This window comes from Castanea sativa, chromosome 11 (genome assembly GCF_040712315.1).
Source record: "Castanea sativa cultivar Marrone di Chiusa Pesio chromosome 11, ASM4071231v1".
Taxonomy (NCBI): Eukaryota; Viridiplantae; Streptophyta; class Magnoliopsida; order Fagales; family Fagaceae; genus Castanea; species Castanea sativa.
The window spans coordinates 46,273,966-46,298,987 of NC_134023.1; the positions used below are offsets into that span (position 1 = coordinate 46,273,966).

Consider the following 25,022-nt stretch of genomic DNA (forward strand, 5'->3'; position numbering starts at 1 on the left):
TTACATCCAAAATCTTCACTTTTTTACAACCAAAATCTGTCTCTACACTGCACTGTTTCACAAAAATTTACACTACACTGTTTTACAAAAATCTACACTGCACTATTTCATTAAAATCTGTACTACACTACACTATTTCAAACTTTCTACACTGCACTATTTATCTTCTATTAATTTTTCTTGGCTGAAAATTGGATTCTTATTGTTTTGCAGGTAGGAATTTAGCATTTTGATATCTGGCCTATTTGGTAATACAAGTACAAGACGAGGAAAGTCAGGTATTTACCAGTCTTTCCTTTATTCTGTACTGTTTATTGCATATTTATTGGTAATATGTTTGTAGAAAGAATCTGAAATTGGAATATGATTGCATATTTAAGTTTCTTGGTTATCTCAAACTTGGTTTTATATTTATGTGAATGCTATATTTTTCTTCAATTTTTTCCCCTTTCTATAACATATAACTATTAATTTGTAATATATGTTTTTGCTATATAGTTATATTTATGAATTAAAATTTTGTGAATGCTTTGCTTTTAGTTTATTCCCCAGGCATGGAGTCTGCTTTCTATGCAAGATTGAGACGAAGATTAATTTTATTTCAAAAGAGAAATAGAAGGGGTATGATATTGAGATATCAAAAAATTATTTTTCTTTAAAAAACTCAAAATTACTATGTAACCTAATAATTAGTATGTAACCTAGGCCAAACAAGAACAAGAGATGACGAGCCATTTGAAAGAAGTATTCGACGTAGACAATATAGCACTAATGATAAAAGCAGAAAACAACATAAGTGCTTTATTTTTTAGTTCTCCCAAAAAAGTTCTAAAATTAGGAAGAAAAAGTGAATTTTTGTTTTTGTTGTCATAGGAAAATTTACGGAACCATTGGATTTAGGACCTCCAACAATAGTATGTGAACATTGTGGAGCTCAACTTTGGTATGAAGAGAGAACTATAAAGTCAAAGATGCCTACAAAACCGAAGTTTAGTTTGTGTTGTTCTGAAGGAAGAGTTCAACTCCCTCTATTGAAAGAACCTCCACCCTTTCTTGGAAGCTTACTCAATATTAATAGTGATCAAAGATCAATAAACTTTCAACTAGAGATAAGAATCTACAACTCTCTCTTTGCTTTCACTTCTTTGGGGGGTAATGTTGATAGATTAGTGAATAATGGTTCTGGTCCATATGTGTTTCGTGTAAATGGTCACACTCATCATAGAATTGGATCACTTATTCCTATTCATGGCCAAAAACCTAAGTATGCATAGCTTTATATTTATGAAACTGATAATGAAGTTAAAAATAGAATTGATGCAATTATACATGAAGATGATAGCAATTATATGGATCCAGATATTGTTACCGGGTTGATGGAAATGTTAGACCAATGCAACCAATTGGTTAAATATTTTAGAATGGTCAGGGACAGATTCGATGAATCAAATATACATAATGTCAGAATTCGTTTAATTCGAAGTCGTAATTCTGGTGAAAGGCAATATAACTTACCTGTAACATCTGAGGTAGCTGCTCTTATTGTTGGAGATTTTAATATTGAAAGTTCTGATAGAGATATTATTGTTGAGAATCAAAGTTTAGGATTGCAACGTATAAATGGGACTCATCCAAGCTTTATGGCATTGCAATATCCATTACTTTTTCCTTATGGTGAGGATGGGTATATGCTTGGTATACCTTATAGGAATTTGAATGGTAGCAATTCTAGAAAAAGGGAATCAATAACAATGAGAGAATACTATGCTTATAGGCTTCAACAACGCTTTCATGAGGGCAAGACACTATTGCTTGGTAGAAGGCTTTTTCAACAATTTATAGTGGATGCATACACTTCTATCGAAGAAGAAAGACTACAATGGGTTAGATGCAATAAAAAAAAATTGAGGTCAGAGTTGTACTATGGTTTGAAAGATGTTGTTCTTCATGGTGATACGGATCCCATTACTGTAGGCAAACGAATAGTCCTACCATCCTCATTTACTAGAAGTCCTAGGTACATGGTTCAAAATTATCAAGATGCAATGCCGATATGTAGATGGGCAGGTTACCCAGATTTATTTCTTACATTTACTTGCAATCCAAAATGGCCAGAAATCAATCATTCTTTGGATTTTATAGGAGGCCTGAAATATGAGGATCGGCTAGATATTGTAAAAAGAGTTTTTAAGATAAAATTGGATGAACTATTACAAGATGTGAGGCATAAATCTCATTTTGGAAGAATTATTGCAATTGTGTATACAATTGAATTCCAAAAAAGAGGACTCCCACATGCGCATATTCTTCTATTCTTGGATCCAAAGGATAAGTGTCCAAGTCCAACAGACATTAATGGTATCATTATGGCTGAGATACCTGATCTAGATGAGGATCCTGTTGCTAATGAAGCTGTAAAACAATTTATGATGCATGGACCATGTGGATCTGCAAAACCAAAATCACCGTGCATGATAAATGGTAAATGTTCAAAACATTTTCCAAAAAGATTTTATGAAGAAACAATAATTGATGAAGAAGGCTTCCCAGTATATAGAAGGAGAAATGATGGAAAAACAATAGAAAAGAATGGAATTCTTTTGGATAACTGATATGTTGTACCATATAATGTAGATCTTTTGCTGAAGTACCAGTCCCATTTGAATGTAGAATGGTGTAACAGATCTTGATCAATCAAATATTTGTTTAAATATATAAACAAGGGTTCAGATAGAGCAACAGTTGTTGTAGAAGAGAATTCGCCAAATATTGGGAGTGATGGACAAGAAACCAACATTGTTGTTGATGAGACAAAATCATACTTGGATTGTAGATATATTTCAGCTTCTGAAGCATGTTGGAGAATATTTGAATTTCCAATTCAGTTTCGATATCCACCCGTTGAAAGATTAAATTTTCATTTAGAAGACGAACATCCCATCATTTATCCGGAAAATATAAGCTTGGATAATGTTTTAAATATACCTGGTATTGAAGAAACAAAGTTTACAGAATGGATGAAAACAAATGAGGCTTTTGAAGATGCTCGAGAGTTGACTTATGCTAAATTTCCTACAAAATGGGTATGGCATAGTAATGACAAGCAATGGCAAAGAAGGAAATCTAAATATTGTATTGGAAGAGTGTATTACGCACATCCTTCAAGTGGAGAAAGATTTTATTTGAGAATATTGCTTAACATTGTCAAAGGTCCAAGAAACTTTGAAGAATTAAGGACTATAAACGATGTTACTTATCCAACTTATAAGGAAGCCTGTTATGCACTTGGACTTCTTGATGATGACAAAGAATGGCATGATTCCCTAATTGAAGCTTCGAGTTGGGCCAGTGGCCAACAATTGCATCAACTATTTGTTACAATGCTATTGTTTTGTGAAGTAACTAATCCATTAAGTCGTTGGGAATCCAACTAGAAACTAATTACAGAAGATATACTAAGTAGGCAAAGGCTTATCCTCCAATTCCAAGAACTAATCTTATCAGATGACCAATTGAGAAATTATGGATTGTATGAAATTTGAACAAATCCTCCAACAATATGGAAGATCACTTAGAGATTATCCACAAATGCCCCAACCAGATATGGATCTTATTCAGAATGGAAATAGACTTATTCAAGAAGAAATGTCATATGATGTATCAAGTTTGAAAAGAGAACATGAGATCCTAATTTCTGGCCTAAACAATGAACAGAGAATAATCTACAATTCTATAATGGAAGTTGTTGCTACTGAAAGAGGGGGAATGTTTTTTGTTTACAAACATGGTGGAACAGGTAAAACGTACCTTTATAGCACCATGTTGTCTAGTATAAGATCAAAAGGCAAAATTGCTCTTGTTGTTGCATCTTTAGGAATTGTTGCTTTGTTGCTTCCTAGTGGAAGGACTGCTCACTTAAGATTTCATATCCCAATTAATGTAAATGATGACTCTACCTGTGACATAAAGCAAAGAACACAAGCAGCAGAACTTCTCTCAAAAACAAGTATTATACTTTGGGATGAAGCACCAATGGCACATAGGAATTGTTTTGAAGCTGTTGACCACACGTTACGAGATATACTACAAATTGAAGATCCTCAAAATGCTGAAAAACCTTTTGGTGGTAAAGTTGTAGTTCTAGGTGGTGATTTTCAACAAATACTTCCAGTTGTAAGAAAGGGAAGACGAGAAGATATAGTCCAATCCTCAATTAGCAAGTCATATATATGGAGTGATTGTCATGTCTTTAAACTCCAAACAAATATGAGACTTCTACAAAACAATCTAAGTAGAGTAGAAACATCATCTATAAAGGACTTTAGTGAGTGGATTCTTAAAATAGGTAATGGTGAATTGGGAGAAGGAGATGGGGATAACAACATTTCAATTCCAAGTGATTTTATTATCCAACCTTCAGAGAATCCTATGCAAGATATTATTGACACCACATATCCAGGTTTGGAAAATAAATACACAGATCCAAGTTACCTACAGGATAGGGCAATTCTTGCCCCTACAAATGAAGTTGTAGAAGAACTAAATGACTACATTGTGTCATCCTTAAATGGAGAAGTTCATGAATATCTAAGTTCAGATTCTATATGCAAGGCTTCTTCAAATGTTCCTAACCAAGATCTCCTATATACTGTTGAATTTTTGAACACGTTGAGATTTCCAAGATTGCCAAACCATAAACTAACATTAAAAATAGGTTGCCTATAATGTTGCTTAGAAACCTTAATCAGAATGAAGGTCTTTGTAATGGAACAAGACTCATTATAACAAGATTGGCTACATGGGTGATAGAAGCAGAAATCATAACTGGCACTAATATAGGCAAACTTGTGTTCATTCCAAGAAAAAATTATCTCCAAGTGATTCAAAATGGTCATTCGTTTTAAAGAGACAACAATTTCCAATTTCAGTGTGCTTTGCAATGACTATAAATAAAATTCAGGGACAATCATTGCAACATGTTGGAGTGTATTTGCCAAAACCTGTTTTTAGTCATGGGCAATTGTACGTTGCAGTGTCTAGAGTTACAAGCAGAAATGGTCTAAAATTCCTCATCATTAATGATGAGACTGAAGAAAAGTCTGAAACCAAAAATATTGTGTACAAAGAATTTTTTACCAATCTTTGACTCAAGAAACTAACTAATAAAGGTAACATAATTTTATATATTATTTATTTTTTTGTTTATCTCCTCCAAATTGATTTAGCCACTTTGTATATGCTTACTGTTTTGTTAAATTTCATGTCTATAAGATAATTGAATACAAGCTAATTACTATTTTCTATGTTTAAAAAGCTAATTACTTCTTGCTGTCTTTGTTATACCGCTTTGTTTTGTTTTATTCTATCAAGTATCTAAATGAAAGATTGAATTTGTATGAACTTTCAAATTTATTAATCTATGCAGGTAGGGATCCAAGATGATGCAATATTCTCTCCTTAATCAGCTTTCTATAGACAAACACAAAGAAAATTGGAAGGTGAAGATCAGAATATCAAGGATGTGGAATGCAATCAACTCAAAAAATAATGATATTATTAGTTTAGATATGATTTTAATCGATGAGTAGGTTTGTTTTTCTTCTATAGCTTTTACTATTGTTTGATCATTATATAAACCATGAACTCTATCTATATAAAATTGATGCACTTTACTTGTAGAATAATGCAATGCATGCAATCATTCAAACTAATATTGTTAAAAAGTTCAAGCCTCTTTTGCAAGAAGGAAAATTGTATGAACTCTCTTATTTTCAAGTGGTTGATGGCAATGCATTGTATAGACCAGTAGACAATGACTTCAAGATCATGTTCACATTGAAAACTAGCATTAAGGAAATAAAGGAGATTGATGTTGATATACCGCGTCATAAATTTGAATTTGTTGACTACAATAAAATACATGAACGCGTTAATAAACATGTCCAACTATCAAGTATTCCTATATATATTATGTGTTATATTAAATTTCTTAATAATTACACAATATATTATTGTTATATATGAAAATAATTACATGCACATCTTTGTAATGCCTAGATATCATTGCAAATGTGATTGGTGTTGGACCGATTGAGCAACCTTGCATCAAATGATCAAATGTCTTGATGAGAAACATTAATGTCATGACTGTAGAGTATGTCTTTTTTTTTTTTTTTAATTTCAATACATGCACTTTTTTTATTTTTGATAAGCCACTACATGTACTTACATTATATGAACTTACACTATAACATTGAAAAATTTGAACAAAGGAAATGAAATAAAGCTTACACTTTGGGGATCAGTTGCAAATCAAGTTGAAGAGAGCTTCTTTACTGAAAATCCAGGGCCTTTTATCATAATAGCTACATGTTTGACTGTGAAGACTTTTAAAGGCAAATTCATTTCTCTTTTCTATTTCTCTTTATAACCATCTTCTGAACTACATAAGAAATCATCCAATTGTTTCAAAATACAAAGTATTATGGCTGAACTATTATGTAAGCATACAATTAAGAAGTTGTATAACTGGCTGGAAACTTAGATTTAGTTCATTGCTTTAAATACAAATTTTGTGTTTGTAGAACCAAATTTGTATTGGGTTTTTGTTTTTAAATGGTTTATCACATTCTGTTTGCAACTAAATTGTGTATTGTTGTTTTTGGGTTTTACAGTTTTTGTTATATTCAATGAGTGTTAAGGGAAGTTCCAATCAGTGTGAGATTCCCCCCATCTAATCCATTCTTCTGCTTTCTATAAAAAAAATTTTGGAGAAACTTCTTCTTTCTAGAATGGTAGACAACAATGCTGATAAAATGTGTATAGTGAAAACGTTTTTTGAAAACTATAATGGAAAAGGAGCAATTGAAATATATTGGAAACATGATCTAATTTTAAAAGGAAGAAAAATAAAATAGTACTATCTAGCAAGCTGGGATACTAAAAGATGTTAAACTATGTATCAGACTTACAATCTTTAGATTCTCTTAACCACTTTTTAAACTTCAGTTACCTCTGAAACTTTGATATATATTTTTTTTACTTAAGTTTTCAAAACTTCCAACTTTTTTATTAAGGTTAAACTGTGGAAACTTCAAAATTGAACCCTCCAGCCTGCAAAGCTGTTTGATAGTAAATATGCGTATTTTGGGGGTAAATAAAAGAGCTTTCCTGTTAGCTGCATTGTTTAGAAAAGATACTAATAGGCCCAATCAAGCCTGATAAGAACTGGGAAAATAATTATTTACTATCAGTTATGATGGTTGTGTGTTAAGGGATGTGTCAATGAGTGTAAAGCTTAGAATTTTTGATATATTAGTTTTGTAGAGAAAGTTGAGCGTCAAGCAAGGGATGGACTCACTAAGAAGATGTAACTGTACATGGGTGGGATGTCATTTCAAATTCTGAGGCATTTTGATTTTACTTCCCATTTAATTTATTGCTTTTTTTCCTGGCTCTGAAAGACCCCATTCCTTCCCTTTCCTTTGCTCAAATTTCATTATCTTTTGCATCCATATCTAGCATAGCAAAGCTGGGTTATTTACCTCTATATTGTACATGTCTACAAGATACTATGCCCTTTGATGTATACCTCTCTCTGTTACTGTGAGGATTCCATTGAAACATCAATATTCAATAGTGTGCAAATAATGAGCCTGAATGGAATGTCCTTTCTACCACAAACATAAGTTTATATATAGATAATTGTACTTTTTAATTCTAATGAATCACGTGCATTGCAAGAGAGTATACCTTATCATCAACAAGTGGAACAAGAGTTTATATTGATTTGGACATTCCTGAGACTGCAGAATTCAAAGATCAGTAAGTGCTTTGTTTTGGATTCACATTTTTAATTTATTTACAGTCTCTACAATACTGCTTAAAGCATCAATGCAAGCCATATTGTGATAACTGATGCATGGCACCATGTTTGGTGGGTAATAGGTCTGCAACTACAAATGGCCACATCTGACAAAAATAGTAGGTTTATACATAGGATTACACCTTCTCAAACAGTTAGCAAGCTAAAAAATTATAGTCCCCACCAAACTAAATGATTGATATATAATTGGTTTAATAATTTTTCCCCCACATCGAGTAAAGAATATAAATGAATGATAATATATTTTTTATCACTAACTTTAGTTTTGGATTAAAATTATAGATCTATGTGTTAGTCCAAACATCATAAAAACTTTATACTGTAAGGTGTTAATTCTGAACTCTGTGATAGATCTATGTATTGTAAAAAGAGGTGACTCTTATATTTGATCCTCCCATGATATATACATACATTGCCTTTATCATGCAATTCATGTTTATGTGCAAAGCTCATGTTTCATGTTTTCTTACAATATCCCTTTATGCTTTATCTATCCAACTAAGAAATCCTATGATCTCTAAACCTTTAATTCAGAAACTCAGAGCAAACTTATTCCCATAATCTTTAACTTTCTACTTTCTTTAGTTACCTATTGTAATGTTTCCTTTTAACTTGGATTCACATAAATATAGATATTTAAAAAGCGACAAAATCAACCTTTTCAAACGTCACAATACTATACCATGTCTAATATCTTTATGTAATATGACAGGCTTGTGGAAAATAACCAACCAATAGTACAAATGCCAAAGCAATTCAAACCACAAGGGACAATTCAAGAAGAGATGAACATCAACACAAGAACCATAAGTGAAATAACAAAAATTATGTGGGACTCTGATAATGAGGTAAGAAAAAAAAAAAACCTTCAACAATAACATTGTGTCCTTAACATTGCTTTATGTACTATAGACCTGCTTTTACAAAATTTAACTATAAAATTATGAATTGATTGATATTAAATTCAATTTCTAGGAAACTATCTTTACCTGTCAAGGAAAGATTATCAACATTGACATAGATAATTCTTGTTGGTACTTTATCTCTTGCGAAGTAAGTCGTAAAAAGGTAAAGTCAAGAGATAAATTTTTCTAGTGCGACAATTGCAACAAAAAGGCATGCTTCCCAATCCCAAGGTACACAAAATAAAAATGTTTCCTTTTTATATTAAAATACACAACAACTAATATGATATTAACATTACATATGTCATTTCTTTTATCAGGTATAGAATTCAATTAAAGGTTAAAGATAGCTCAGGAATTGCCACATTCATTTTATTTGATTCAAAAGCAGAAAAATTACTCAACATATTAGCCAAAGACCTTTTGAATAAATCTTTAGAGGTGAGAATATATAATATAAAATTAGTATTTAATATTTACTAAACTTTACTTGAGTGTACAATTTTAAAAATGTTACTTTTGTTAGGAGCCCGATGAAGTCATCCTTCCTATGCAAATAGAAAATCTGAAAGGAAAACAATTTGTTTTCCAAATACAACTAAATGACTATAATCTCAAGTATGGATATGAATTCTACACCGTCAAGAAACTTTTTGACTCTTTTGAAGAAACTGACAAAGCAATTCAACTTGATCAAATGACAGAAGTAAGTATTCTTTAATTTAGAAAAATTACAAATATGATATTTAAGATGTATATGATGTAATACAATCCTCAACATATTCTATTGCCAGGCTTACATCAGTGATACTTCAAATGAATGTAGCAACAACTTATCAACTGAAGAAAATGGTGATTGTACAAAATTTCAAAAACTTGATGTTCAAACCAATGTGCAACTCACGCCAACATCTGTACTCAAGGAAAACAAAAGGGCATTTTCAGGGACTACTACAAAGCAACAAAGGAAGAAGATACAAAAAACACTTTAAAGTTGTCTTTCAATCTTAACATTTTCTATGTACAATTTCGTTTTAATGGATTTGTGATTTTAGTACTAAAGACGTACTGGAACAAAAGAAATTTTTTAGCTTTTATGCACAATTTGGTTTCAAATTGAAACAGAGGAATTAAACTCTTATATTTAGTTATTGCCTAAACAAGCAACCAAATGATTCTGTGGTGTGTCATTTGGGAGTGGTGCAACACTATCACACGAGCAAGTGACTGAGCTATTTGTGTCATTTTTTTTAATCTAGAAAAATGTATATTTTGTTTTTATTTGATGGCTATTACAATTTCTAGAAAAATTGGTAGCTTTCCCGTGCATTGCACGGGTTAGCGACTAGTTATATAAAAAACCGAAGCCTCTGAAGCTCCCACACTTTTCCAAGTTAGCTCAATATTTATTGTTTAAATAAAATTATTTTTGTTTAGTCCAAACTTAGCAAGGAGTGAAACTCTATTTTTCTAGCAAGTCCAACTTGAACTCAAACTCATCAATTTTTTTAAACAAAATTATTTTTTTTTAATCCAAACTTAACAAGGAGTGAAACTCTATCTCTCTAACAAATCCAACTTAAACTCAAACTCATCATTTAAAAAAAAAAAAATTTGTTTAATCCAAACTTAACAAGGAGTGAAACTCTCTCTCTAACAAGTCCAACTTAAACTCATGAACATTGATAATTTTTCTTTAATATTTTTTGGTTTTTTAGAAGTTTTAATATCTGAATTTTTAAGTTATTTTTTTGCAGTATCTGAAATTGTCTGACAAATTTTTTGTAAGCCATTGCATATTCAAGCAATGGCTTCTTCATCAATTTGTAACACAAATTGAAATTATACAAAAGCAAATCATGCAATGGTATAGTTTCTTAATTAATTTAAAATTTTATAAAATTATTTTAATTTACCTCACAGATAAGTTTCTGTGCATAGCATGGGTTAACGACTAGTTATTATTATTATTATTATTATTATTATTATGGCATAAAGAATGGACAAGAAAAAATGATGACAAACTCTAAGTCAAATGGGTTTCTCCATTTCAGTAATTTTCCAAATTACAATGAGCAAAATAAGCCACGTCTATCCCAAGCACACCAGCTTATTTTTATCCAGCATCTTTTACGCTCAGCTTTTCTCTATCTCACTTTAAACAAATGAGCTTCCAAACGCACACAAAATATTTTTCAGCCTAATCATTCATTTGCGAACCTCAAAACATTAAAATTGCCTCCGGATCACAAGCTGCTGCTCATCTATCCCAAAACTTTTTTCAATTCTGTTCACAGGTTAACCTCACCCTATCATCATTAGGTCCATATTACAGAGAATATTCGTTCAAGATTATCCTCCACATTTCAAAACAAGCATGAGACCAAGAATGTTAATTTCCACTGTGCAATTGAACTTTCTGTCACTCGTCTATCCCACATGAGATTAATTCAGATGCTTCCAGTAGCTCCCAAAGTCAATCAAATCACAAATGGTACCGGTACCCCCCTAAACCCCAGCCACTCCACCCCGCTTAAAAAAAAAAAAAAAAAAAACCTCACAATCTCCTATATATGTTAACTGTTCAGTTGCAGTTCCTGCAAGAAAATAACACCTTTCCGTGACCTTAGCACGTTCTTCATGTCTACTTGCTCCGCAGAATCATTTAAACCTCTAACATTTGAAAAAATCATTTGTAAATTCATTATTGAAATTGCAGCAACCTAGCTATTTCCTTCCTTGGATCTCACCTCTTATAACTACCCCTCTACTTCTTGCATCACAGTTAATGGAAGATGTTAGGATCCTTGATTCTCTTGCCCCTTTTGGCAAATGACCATGACTATGATGGAATAATCTCAAATTTCCATTATTCCGCCATCTAGTCCCTATAGCAACAATAGATACACTTGCTCCTCTATACTTCAATAGATACACATAAGAATTTTCTAAAGCCTTGTATTTGATTTAGAACCCGATCAGAAACTTCCTTCGAACTTGTGAACCCCAATGGAGCAGCCATTTCCATTGTTTCACACATTAAAGGGCTTGAAGAACCCTCCCCACCTGAAAAATCTCCCATAACCTCTGCATCTCTAGACCCTCTGTTGTTGTCTTCTTGTGAATCAAAGGAATCCTTAGAACAGCTCACCAGAAACCGACATGTACCCTGTTCATCTTGTAAATTATGATAAAAAAAAAAGGTACAGAAATTATGTACAGACAACATTCCAAAATACTTTGAGAATATCATGATGTGTTGTTACCTTCACATGGTAGTATGCATTTTTCTCAAGCAGGTATGGCTTATTACTATTATCAAATGTCTCTATGTTAATGAAACCACTTTCGTCTCACTGAATTTTTTTTTTTTTTTTTTCAATTTGAAGATGAAGTTTATAATCTGTTTATGGCCATTCCCCCATATCTTGTAATTTTTGTTGTCAGACTCAGGTTCCACCTTCAATTGAGACAATTATTGCTAGGTCTCAGTCCTGTTTGGCTAGTGTGTTTGGGAGAGTTCATTGCATTTGATCATATTGGGTCAACTTATTGAAGTGTAGTGACACAGATTCCTGATGCTTAACCTCTCTGGCTATCTCTTCTGTACAAGCGTCTGAAATCAGATCACTCTTAATCTCTTATTCACGCATATTTCAACAGCTAGAAACTAACTATGCAAACAGCTTCTCATCTTTATTTATCCTTGTACTTTCCTAACAGCTCTCTCTCTCTCAGTGGTTTTACGTGCATGCACATGCTTTAAGCTCCATATCTGTCAGATTATAATTGAATTTTAAAAAATTTGCAGAAGACACAATCTAAAACCAAATGAGAGGATGAAAAAGCAAACCCCTCACTCGTATAAGCTTATTAGAGAATTTTGCTTCTCAGGAAGACCTCGGACATGTAAATTTCTCATGCTTGTGCCACCAACCAGGTTGTTTGCAACTCCCAACACAGATCATGGTTGGCCAGCTGCCCTATGTTAAAGAAGATATAAATACAGATAAGGAGCCACTGTAGCAGGGACCTTACTGAGCAAATGGTCACCGCCTTCATATCTGTGGAGAGGATTATCAATTCTTACTCTGGCAGGACAGTTTATTATCAGGACTCTTAAAGGAAAAATCCACTGGAGGAATACTCTCCAACAGCTGCAGGGAGTTGGGCCAAAATCAGTTTCAGTCTGAGTTTTAACTTCAGCTTTTGTTGGGATGGCTTTCACCATCCAATTCGTTAGAGAATTCACCAGATTAGGTTTAAACAGATCTGTTGGTGGGGTATTAGCCCTGGCTTTCTCAAGGGAGTTGAGTCCTGTGATTACATCAATAGTTATTGCAGGCCGTATTGGAAGTGCGTTTGCAGCAGAGTTGGGTACAATGCAGGTTTCTGAGCAAACCGACACATTGAGAGTTCTTGGGGCAGAGCCTGTTGATTATCTTGTGACAACTAGGGTGATTGCCTCCTGTATTGGTCTTCCGTTTTTGACTCTATTGTGTTTCACAGTGGGGATGGCATCCAGTGCCCTCTTGGCCGACAGTGTTTATGGGATCAGCATTAACGTTATCTTGGATTCTGCTCAAAGATCTCTTAAATCATGGGACATAATTAGTGCGATGATAAAGTCTCAGGTTTTTGGTGCAATCATATCTATCGTGGGCTGTGCATGGGGAGTTACCACCATGGGAGGTGCTAAAGGTGTTGGGGAGGCTACAACTTCAGCTGTGGTTATCTCACTTCTTGGTATCTTTATTACTGACTTTGCACTATCTTACTGCTGCTTCCAAGAAGCTGGAGATTCACTGAAGAATCTATATATATATATATATATATATATATATATATATATCTAAAAACTGAAGTAAAATATTTATTGTTGCTATGCTTCTATTGAAACACATCAGCAGCCACATTATCCACTTACTTCCAACTCTCTCTCTCTTAAGTCTCTCTCTCTTTTAACTCTTTTTCTTTTTATTAATTTTCTTAGCTTGTTATTACACTCTCAAACCTTTTCCCCTCCCTTTTACCCTTTCACCTTCCCACTACTAACTACCTTAATATCTCTCTTCTTCTATCCCTTTATCTTCCGTTATTTTTTGCTTTTCTTATTCTCATCTTCTTATTATAAATTTTCAATCCTCTCTCACATTTTGGGCATAGTTTTGTTACACACAAAATGTTGTTTCTCTCTCTCTCTCTCTCTCTCTCTCTCTCTCTCTCTCTCTCTCTCTCTCTCTCATTTTTTTTTTTCCATTTTTTGGTGGTCTTGATTTCGTAATATGTGACTCCTATGGATTTTTTGTGCAAGAGAAATCATGGTTCACTCCTAATCTTTTGTGATCATAATTTAGTGTATCAGAAGTTTCTTTTTTTCATATTTATCATTAATATTTGTTTGCAGCTCATTTGCATCAATCCACATCATAGAATTCATGTTTGTGATTTCAGTCAATTTGATGTAAATATGGGAGTAAGGAATAAGTATACCACTAATGCTTGGGAAGCCTGAGTATACTACTGTTAATTGTCAATTACAATTGTTGTATATGTTATCATTGTTATGTGTTGAACTGTAGTAATGAACCTATATAGTTGGCCTAAATTGAATATGGTCGTGTCAAATTTTGAGATGCATATCCTTTTGAGTTATCAAATATGCCTAGACCATATGAATTTCTATGTTTTCATTTTTTTTTTCTTTGGTTGAGATTATGAGTTCCTTTTCAAAGTATTATTGATAATTGTGAATTTAAAAGTTTCATAATTATTTTCCCTCTTTTTTTTATATATTTTTAATTTTTTACATCCTATAATGTGGTTGAAGTGGTATGGCTAGCCTCATATTATACTATAAAAAAGTGCAAGTATATTTTCAATTATTGAATAATTAATGTTTTGTTGTAGGTTATTGAATTATTTCAGTCACATATTATCAACATAAGCTATTTTCAAAGCTTACTTTAAGTTGATGAATTTTTATGTTTTTTAGAACTTTACTTTAGATTGATGTGATTTAGTTTTGTATTTTATGATGGTATTTTTTTTTTCTTTGATTTAATAGATGTCATCTTATTACATTATATAGATAGTATATAAAAATATATCATTATTAAATTATTATATAGCATGACTTGAATAATTTGATGTTTATTACTATATATTATATTTTTACTCTTTTTGTTCTTATCTTATTTTTTTTATAAATTTGTTTCTCTCTCACTCTCTCGATTTTTTATTCTTTCTTGCAACTCTACTTTAGGTTGACGAATCATTGTATTATTTATAACTTTATTTTGGATTAATACATTTTAGTGTTATATTTTCAAGTTTTCCATCACAATTAATCTCTCTCCCTCTTATAGTTTTGGTTTAATTTTTGTTTGAGTTACTTAGTTATTTTGTAAATGAGAATTTGAATTTATATAAAAATAAAACAAAAAGTCTTGGCTATGCATTTGAATATGTCTATCAATTATTTAAGTAACATTAAGTGCAATTCTGTTATGATTTTTTATTATCATAATAATCTTCTTTAAGAGAGTGAGAAATTTGAATGATTTATTCAAAACTTAAAAAGTTTAATTACACAAGAAAAAAAAATAGAAAAGCATAGTGCACTATAACATAATTTCAAATAATATGGACCACCTCATAAAGGAATAATATCAATTAAACACAACCCAAAATAATAGAATGATATATCAGTAAAGTCAGAAAGATGGAATGATTTTAGAAATTGTTTAATTTTTAGGAAGAACAAAATTATCTTCAACAAAATTTAGAAAAAAAATTATATTTTATACTATGATTATAAAATAATTATCTATTCTCATGCATCGCGTGGGTCTGCAATTAGTTGCATGTAATTGTTGGTGAGTTTGTGATGATCAATTGGAGTTTCTCGATTTGTGTATAATAGATTGTTGCTAGCTCATGGATTTCGCTTACAATTAGATAAACAAAACGCATTGTGTCTAATAGTTACTACTATATGATTTTTGGCCACTCAACAGTTTGCATGATTCACCTTTATATTATTTTGTTTTATAGGGTGGGAGGTGATGGTCGTGGTGGTTTCTATAGCATGGATGAGTTTTAGACTTTTTAATAATAAACATGTAAGGGCTTTATATGGACTCCCATTTAGAAGAAGTTTAGATAAATTGAATATTATCAAGCTTACTTGATGTTGATGGTTTAGGCTTGTTTGGAAATATAACCTCTCCATTTTCTCCCTTAGTTTCTAACTTTCAAATTTGTTGAAGGATGTTTGGAGGTGTAGTTGCGTCTGTTTGTCAAGCTTCCATAAATTAATCATGAAGCATATCATCTCTGCATAAAGACTTTGTCTGATTTTGGTGCAGCAGGTTTTTTATTTGTAAAATATGAGATACTGAAGCTTTGATATTTAGCACTCACTTGGATATCACTTGATGCTCCTATGCTCTACAGTAAATTCCTGTTATTATGGTCAGATGGTGTGTGGGAGGTTCATAATAAGCTTTTCACTTTTCTGATCCTATGCGATCCCCATTTTCAATTTCCTGACCAAGTGTGCAATACACCCTCGAAGAGACTCACTAACTTGTATGGATTGTTCTATCCATACACATACCTATCAAAAATAAAATTACTCTATCCATACCCATGAAAGTTACAATTTTTTGTTAATTTTTGCTATGTTTTTGTGGGCATCCGTGCTACCTGTTTGAGGAAATAACTGAACAATTTGGTGCTTATTTACTTGTAATTAGCATGCTCTGTTTCATTATTTTAATTCGATATGAAACTGTGTGGTCAGTGAGGCTGGCAACTACTTCTTTCAACTAGTAGAGGCCTTGTAATGTTAGCAAGAGCTAAATAGATGTTCTTGTGAAGTTTGGTGTTAAGTCTTTTAAAATGTTAGAAATGTTGTATTGCATTCCTTTTAGTTTGGGTTTATATTCTGTTGAGATTTTGTATATTTAAGTATCAATTTTTTAATTCATTGTCTACCAAGAAATGTAAATTGGAGTTCTATACATTGATGTTGGTTGATAGTGGTTCCCATGATTGTAACCCTGGTTGTTTGAGTAGCATAAATTGTTGCGTTTTCAAGAAAAAAAGAAACTAAATTATTGGAAGAAGTTAAATTTGAGGATCCGTCACAAATGTCTCAATGGTTTCAGAGTAAATTGTAGGGGTTTATTCTTTTTTGGAGATGTCAGTTGAAGGATTGGAAGAGGAAGCAACTAAATTCTTCTTGGCTGTTGAGGCAAAGATAAGACAGGGAGGCTGAAATGCTAGCTCCCAAAAAAAAAAAAAAAAAGAAGAAGCACGAAGGTAGGAGGGAAGGGTTAACGTGAATTACGGAATTTATTGAGTTCCACAAATTATGACTCTTCATCAACCAGGTCGCTCAGTGTGTATAGTGAGATGTTCTGATTGTGTCTCAATGAATTTGAAGATTGTATCTTGGATTGTGAGAGGCTTACATGGATTACATTTACTCCATACTTGTGTGAGTAATTCCGCTATAAAATTCCAAAAGTTCTATCCATCAATTTTAAAATTAATGGATTAGATTTACTATATCATCAATATTTAAATTTACATTAATCATCACCATTTTAGTTTCTATTTAAATGATAGATTATTTAACAAAATCCATTTCATTTATTCTTTTTTTTTTTTTTTTTTTGAAAGGGAAACTTCATTCATTCATTTATAAAAAACAAGCATCTTGATACTAGTGTTCATTGACTGGAGGAGGGGAATCCTCTATCCAATACAAATCCTCAATAATAGTTCTAGCATTTTGCGCTAACCCATGAGCCACCTTATTGCCACTACGCCTTATGTGAGAAATAGATACCCACTATAGACCCCTAATGAGACGTTTAATATCTTCCACAACATTCCCCAACAGAGATATGTTTGCTTTCTTGTGATAAATAGCTTTTATCACATTCACATTATCTCCCTCAAGAACCAACCTGGAAAAGCCTGCGTCAATAGCAAATTCAACAGCTTTTCTACATGCTAACAGCTCACCTTCCTCACTACTTTGTACTGTTGGCCCTCTTGCAGACATGGCTGCCACGACTTCGCCTTTGTAGTTGTGAATTATAGCCCCAACGCCGGTTCTGTTCACCTCAGAAAAAATTGTTGCATCAAAGTTCAGCTTAAACGCCAATTCTGGAGGTGGTTCCCAATCTGTCCTGCTGTTCTACATAACCGGTTCTACATCAAGTTGCTGTTGAGCATGTTTGTACTCTTCTAAATATTCTGCTGCCCTCTGATTAAGAGTCCCTAGATCAATGAATCTGCCGCCATAAAGAACACTGTTGCGCCTATTCCAAATGAGCCAAGCTTGAATCAAGAAGACTTCCACTTCCTCCAAAGACATTCGGTCTAGTAGGTACTCCAATAAGTGCAACAAATCATTATGACCCGTGCATCCCTTCTGCAGAATTTTAACACTGCTAGCTCACATGTCTTGTGCAGTGGCACACTCCCAAAGCGCATGAATTGTTGATTCTGGACACCTACAGCAAATCGGGCATATATTGTCTATTATAATCCTTCGCTTGGTCAGGTTCAATCTTGTCGGTAGAATATCATGACACGCTCTCCATCCAAACACTTTGATCTTCCTTGGAATTTTAAGTTTCCACAAGGCAGCCCAAACTTGCTTCCCATAGCTTCCATTAGAACTTTCAACCCCTCTTCCAACCTTCAAAACCTGTTGTGCAACCCTATATGCTGATTTAACAGTGAATTGTCCATTCTTATTATGCAGCCATGTAATGGAATCAGACACACTCCTTCGACTAAGGGGAATTTTACATATTGCATCAGCCTCCTCCTCATGAAATAATGCCATCACTACTTCAGTCCTCCATTCATGTAATTCATGATCAATGTGGTCTGCCACAACCCAACCTTCAACATCATCATTGGGCGGATGAAGTATTCTGTGTGAAGGAAAATTTGGAATCCACTTGTCACCTTGAACCCGAATTGAGCAACCATTCCCCACTCTCCAACAATGACCGGCCTTGAGGATTGGTAGGGCTGCCAGCATATTTTTCCATACATAGGAACTATTTGGTGATTCAACTGCCTCAAGAAAAGAAGTCTATGGGAAGTACCTCGCTTTAAAACGCTGATAAAGCAATGAATCAGATTCTTGAATCATTCTCCACCCTTGCTTGGCTAGCATGGCTAGATTAAATGCTCTAAGATCACGAAAGCCCATTCCACCATCTTTCTTTGAGGTTGACAGCTTAGTCCAACTTCTCCAATAAATTTTCCTTTTGTTCCCAACTTGTCCCCACCAAAACTTTGCACATAAAGCATCTAGTTCAGCACATAATTTCATTGGGAGTTGAAATACACTCATCGTATAAGTGGGAATAGATTGAGCCACTGCCTTTATGAGAATTTCTTTACCAACTCTAGATAGAAGCATACCTTTCCAACCTTGTAATTTTTTCCACACTCTATCCTTTAAAAAGGAAAAAGTATGGTATTTGGCTCACCCAATTAGAGTTGGTAGCCCTAAATATGATTCAAACCGGTCAACTTCCCTGACACCTAAGATCCTCAGCATATCCTGTTTCTGACTATTTGTTGTATTGCTACTGAAATACACCGAAGACTTCTCCAAATTGATTCTCTGACCCGATGCATGTGCATAAAGTTGAAGGATCTCATTAAAGGTCACAGTTTCAGATTAAGTTGTCTGGAAAAATAACAAAGAGTCATCTACAAAAAGGAGATTAGAAATTATGGGTGCTCTTCTACAAATTGACACTCCTTTAATGCTTCCATCTACTTCAGCCTTTGCCAATAGAGAAGTGAATCCCTCTGCACACAACAGAAACAAATACGGTGAGAGAGGATCCCCTTGCCAGATTCCCCTAGATGGAATAACATTGCCATATGGTCTTCCATTCACAAGAATAGAAAAGGATGGTGTAGTAATGCAGCTCATCACCCTTTCAATCCACACATTTGGGAAACCCAACTTCTGCATGATTCCTTGTAAAAATTTTCATTCAACTCTGTCATAGGCTTTGCTAATATCAAGCTTCAATGCCATAGAGCCTTTTTTACCCTTCTTCCTGGAGTGCATAGTATGCAATGTCTCATAGGCCACCAAAACATTGTCTGTAATTAACCGTCTTAGAACAAAAGCACTTTGAGTTGGAGAAATTACATGAGGTAACACCTGCTTCAATCTGTTTGCAAGCACTTTTGAAATGATTTTATAAATCACATTACATAAACTAATTGGTCTAAATACTGACATTTTTTTTTGGATTTTTTACTTTAGGAATTAAAACAATGTTTGTATGATTTATTTCAGGTATCATAATGTGATTATTCAAAAAATCTAGCACAACAGACACCACATTATCACCCACAACATGCCAAAATTTTTTATAGAAAAGGGCATTCATATCATCCGGACCAAGGGCCTTGGTTGGTCCCATTTGGAACAGCGCCACCTTGATTTCTTCAACTATAAACTCACTGGATAAAAACTCCTGCATGTCATTAGTTACCTTTCTGGTGACTGCACTCAGGCACTCCTCCATCCAGTCACAGGAACCTGCATTGAATAAATTATCAAAGTAGTCAGAAGCTACCTTGACCACATCCACCAGTTCCTCCACCCATTGGTCTTGTGCATTTTTAATACCCGTAATGTGATTCTTTTTTCTCCTTTATGATGCTTTTGAATGAAAAAATTTGGTATTTTTATCCCCATGCTTCAACCACGAAACTCTAGATCTTTGTGCCCAATAAATTTCCTACTTCAATAGATGCTCACCCAATTTTTTACTCACCTCCAGATATTCGGCCCTACTCTCCTCAGTAGTTTAAGCCTAGTTCAAAGTATCAAGCTTCTGTTGTAATTTTTTGATAACATTAGCATGAGGTTCAGCTCTGGCCGACCCCCATGCCATAAGTTCCTCACAACATTTTTTTATTTTTTCCTTAACAGCAGCCAATCCGATTTGCTCATCTTCCACATTATGCCATGCCTCCATTACCACATTCTCACACTCCTCCCACAACAACCATGATTCCTTGATCTTGAACCCCTTTCCTCTCCTATGTCTTTGTTGTTTATAACACCAAACCCGCAAGATGATAGGCAGATGCTCCGAAGCATGGGAAGACAAGTGTGCAACATTACTCATCTGGTATTTATCAATCCACTCCTTATTAGCTACTGCACGATCCAGCCTCACTTTCGTTTTAGCATAGCCCGACCTCTTATTGCTCCAAGTAAATGGATAACCTCTAAATCCCAAGTCTTCAAGTTGGCAATACTCTAAAGCATCCCTAAACGCATCAATCTGGGACATTTGTGGTGGGGTTTTGCTTTGCTTTTCTGAGACATTGAGGAATGCATTAAAATCCCCTATCACCATCCAAGGTCCCTCCACAAAAATTTTTAGACAAGCCAAAAGCTTCCACGACCTCTCCTTATTTTATGCCTCCAACCATCCATAGAAGCAGGTGAGATACCAAACAAATCAATCATCCTCTGTAACCTTGGTCAACACATGATTTACAGTATAATTAATAACCTCCATTGCTACATCATTCTTCCATAGTAACGCCAATCCACCACTTGAATCAAGACCTTTTACGATAATCTTATTCTGAAAAGGAAAATTACTATATAATTTCTCAAACCCCTCCTTGTCCAGTCGTGTCTCCATCAAAAAACACATATTGGGAACTTGTTCCCTCACAATTTTGCGAAGGCTTCAACCTGTCCAAGGGTTCCCAAGCCCTTGGCAGTTCCAACTTAAAAGCCTCATTGCTCCCAGCAAGGGTGAATCATCACCCCGCCGATCCATCATTACTACCTCCTTCATCAGTATCCACTTTCCCACGTTTTGTACTCACTATGTCCAAGTCTTTAGTCTGCCTTGCATTCAGATCACCCCTGAGAGGTTCTTTTTCCAAGTGTTGGCATGTTAAAGGCTTTAGAAAAACCACTTAACCCAAATTCCATTCTGTTGAGATGGGTCCAAGTAATTTTGGGGTTTAAATAAGAGACCTACCATCAACTTGGGTTTTTGGAAAATCAAAACTTGTTGCGGCTTCTATGGCATCTCCCTAAAATTCCTCGGATAGGATAGTGTCTGATCTGTTGCTGGAGATAACAGATATATCCTTCTTAGTCTTGAAATTCCCCAGACTATCCGAACTCAATGTCGTAGTATCAACCATTGCCATCCCAAAAGCATTGTCCTCAATTGCGTATCTATTACCCTATGTAAACTCAGGCATCACTCCTAGAGACACATGAATTCCTGTAATCTCGATCTCTCCTGAAATCACGGCCTTTCCTAAATCTTCGAACTCATCCTTATTGTGAAAACTTGGACTCTCTGATTTGAGATTTTCCACCACCGTCGCCGTCATCTTCACTGGTTGCTTCAAAAATTCAGTTGGTTGCACCGGTTTATCACCTACACTACTTGAACTGTTATTATTTTGCCTTGGTGGAGATCTCTGCCTACCCTTGTTGCTTTTAAAAAGTTCCCCATATTCATACTTCACTTATGCAGTATTCTTCATTGCTGCAAAGTGAGCAACACAATGCCTCAAATCATGGCCTAACAATCCACAATAATGGCAAAAAAATGACAATCTTTCATATTTAAAATTCACCCACGTACGCTCCCCATCCGAACCAGCAATAAATGCACCCCTTCGAGCGGCTAGGATATTGGCAACGATACCCAGACTCTCATAAAGTAGTTAAAATCATCCTTCCTTTGCTTCCATTCCACTTCCTCCACCACCCCTAACCTGCTACCAACCTCCTTTGCTACCTGAGGAGACACCATATCGAAAGGGGCACCCCGTATTTGTATCCAAAGAGAGACATTCTCCATTCTAATATGCCCCACAGTCATACCCTTTTGCCATCTTTGGAGCATAAGAATTTGATTATCAAACAACCAGGGACCACCTCGAAGAATTCGGATCATATCAAATTCCGATTGAAATTTGAACTGGAAAAGATTCGATCCAACCTCCAAAATTTGCATCCCTTCATCCAACCCCCAAGATCTTCTAAGAGTGTTTTTGGTTGCCACTTTATTGTAAGGCTTACATGTAAGAAATTTCCCGATAAGGCTTAAGTTACAGCTCTCAATAGCCTCTTGACGGCCATCATCAGATATGACAATCACTTCCTCTTCATCTGTAGTTAACGTTATGTGCTCTATTCTCTCAATAACGTTGTATGCCATACTAAAAACTGATTGCACTTACTACTACGAATATGAAAAAGGAAAAGAATACCCCCTGATTAATACAAAGGGAGGTAGAAACTCGTATTAGAACGAGAGGAAAAGCTCCACAGGGGAGAGGTTATTTTTGGTGTTATCCATTTATTCCAAAATGGATAGATAAGACTTTAAGAATTTCATGGTGGATTTATCTTAATAATTCTAAGATCTTAATCCGAAATAGTTCAGTATGACCAAAATTATTGAGGGACTTCTTCCATTTAGAATCTTTAGGTAATTAAGAAAAGGAAAAACAATCATGTGTATTGTGTTCATGTTGCGTTCAATGTATTGATATTGGATGCAAGCCAAACCCTTTTTGATTTGTAGAAGCCAAAATTATTGGGTTGTATTTCACTTGAAAGCCTTAGGCAATTGCTTAAATTGTAGACCTAGCAAATGGGTTCGACCTAGTTGAGTTTGATTAAAAAAAGGTTTTGGTTAGAAACCAATATCAAAGAACGAGATACAAAGAACGAAGATCCTGTGACTCATCCATGCCACAAGAGATTAAGAATGAGTAGCAGAACGCATGAACAGCAGACAGGCCATGGACTCACATGGAAGTGGGGCACACATAATGCTCAGACACCACCCACTTGTACCCAGCCAATACAAGAGCGATGGACCATGGGTCAGAGGTAAAAGAGGGTATGGTCTAGCGGTGGGGAGAAAGGGGAAGTCTATTCTAGGGTTTCACTTAAACTCTTTTGGGAGAAATTTCCTGCTGGGATGACATACCACCTAAAAAATGGAAAGATGAACTGGAATCACTAAGTGCATGCCATAGGATTTAGTAAGAGAGAATACCCAACCCATATCCGGATGGGAATGCCACGGAGAGCAAGAAAACAAAACAAAACAAAACTCTTTTGTTTAGGATTGGAACGTGGCACAACCAGCACAGAGAAATGGTGATGGTTGGGTAGCCGACAGACCAGCAGGTGGTTTGGGAAGGACACCCACACCAGGACAAAAGTAGTTGAGGGGTAAAATAGTAAAACTCATCATGACAGGTAATATGAAAAGGCCTTGGTTATGCACAATAGAAAGAAAAAAGCAAGCAAAGAAAGAAAAGAAGTGAAAGATAAGAAAGAAAAGAGGGAAAGAAAGAAAATGGATAGTGTAAAGAAAAACAGAGAGTGAGGAAGCAAGAGTGTGATACGGGCATGTACCAGTAGGCTACTCCATTCTCTCCCTCTCAATAGCCTACTCTCTAGTAAGGTTAAATGAATCGAGGAGAAGCCATTTAGGCCCATTCTTTCAAAGTGAGCAATTTACGTGGCAGGATTTCCTTGTGAGATTGCCCACATTGAAGAGTGGTTCCATTTCTGGGACCCACGCTGTCTCATGACTGGGGGCTTCACCTTTCAAAAAATCCACTTCCTTGGTACCCTAGGTGGGCTGACCTCAGGAGCCCCAACTGCTTAGAACAAAGAGGATGAACAATACCATGGGTCTTGCAGTGGCAACAAGGGCTCTCCTAGCCTAACCTCCACATCATCATCCCCAGCAACTGCTTCAGCCACGCCCCAGTCATAACCTCACTTTTTGGCACAGCCACCCCAGCAGTATTAGCATCACCAGAACCCAACGGCTCTTCTCCTTTAGCCATAACTCACAGAAGCAGAAATATTATTTTCTCAGAAACAAAAAAGAGGCAGAAGGACACTCACTGCCACCACGAGAAGCAAGAGAAGTTATGGGTCTTTCTCTCACTTGGCCGAAATCAACAAGGGAAGAAAAAAAAATTCAGTTTCTCTCTAAACCCTGGCCGCTGCCATCTGTCTCTCCCACTCTTAGTTGAATACAAGGAAATAGGGGAAAAAGAGGCTCTGTTTCTCTCTCTATTTGGCCAAAAATCTCAATCACTCTTTCTGCCTTAGTTGAAGTTAGCCGAAAATAGTAAAAGGAAGA

The 25,022-nt window shown here is 34.8% G+C and overlaps 2 protein-coding genes and 1 pseudogene across 2 annotated transcripts; 2 read left to right on the forward strand and 1 right to left on the reverse strand.

The window, feature by feature from the left end:
* Positions 1-1,349: 1,349 nt before the first annotated feature.
* On the forward strand, positions 1,350-3,434 carry LOC142616593 (uncharacterized). The gene is made up of 2 exons (XM_075789413.1): positions 1,350-2,549; positions 2,724-3,434. Exons 1-2 carry the CDS (start codon positions 1,350-1,352, stop codon positions 3,432-3,434), a joined length of 1,911 nt encoding a protein of 636 aa, XP_075645528.1.
* A 9,032-nt stretch (positions 3,435-12,466) lies between these two features.
* On the forward strand, positions 12,467-13,646 carry LOC142616594 (protein TRIGALACTOSYLDIACYLGLYCEROL 1, chloroplastic-like; annotated as a pseudogene).
* A 7,026-nt stretch (positions 13,647-20,672) lies between these two features.
* On the reverse strand, positions 20,673-21,224 carry LOC142616595 (uncharacterized). The gene has a single exon (XM_075789414.1). The coding sequence runs from the start codon at positions 21,222-21,224 to the stop codon at positions 20,673-20,675; it is 552 nt and encodes a 183-aa protein (XP_075645529.1).
* Between the last annotated feature and the right edge of the window lie 3,798 nt (positions 21,225-25,022).

Excerpts from the sequence above, each read along its gene's own strand:
- LOC142616593 (XM_075789413.1), top strand. The coding sequence starts at position 1,350 with ATGGATCCAGATATTGTTACCGGGTTGATGGAAATGTTAGACCAATGC. Across the intron at positions 2,550-2,723 it reads TTGATGAAGAAGGCTTCCCA|GGTTCAGATAGAGCAACAGT; the intron begins GTATATAGAAGG and ends TATATAAACAAG.
- LOC142616595 (XM_075789414.1), bottom strand. The coding sequence starts at position 21,224 with ATGGTGATAGGGGATTTTAATGCATTCCTCAATGTCTCAGAAAAGCAA.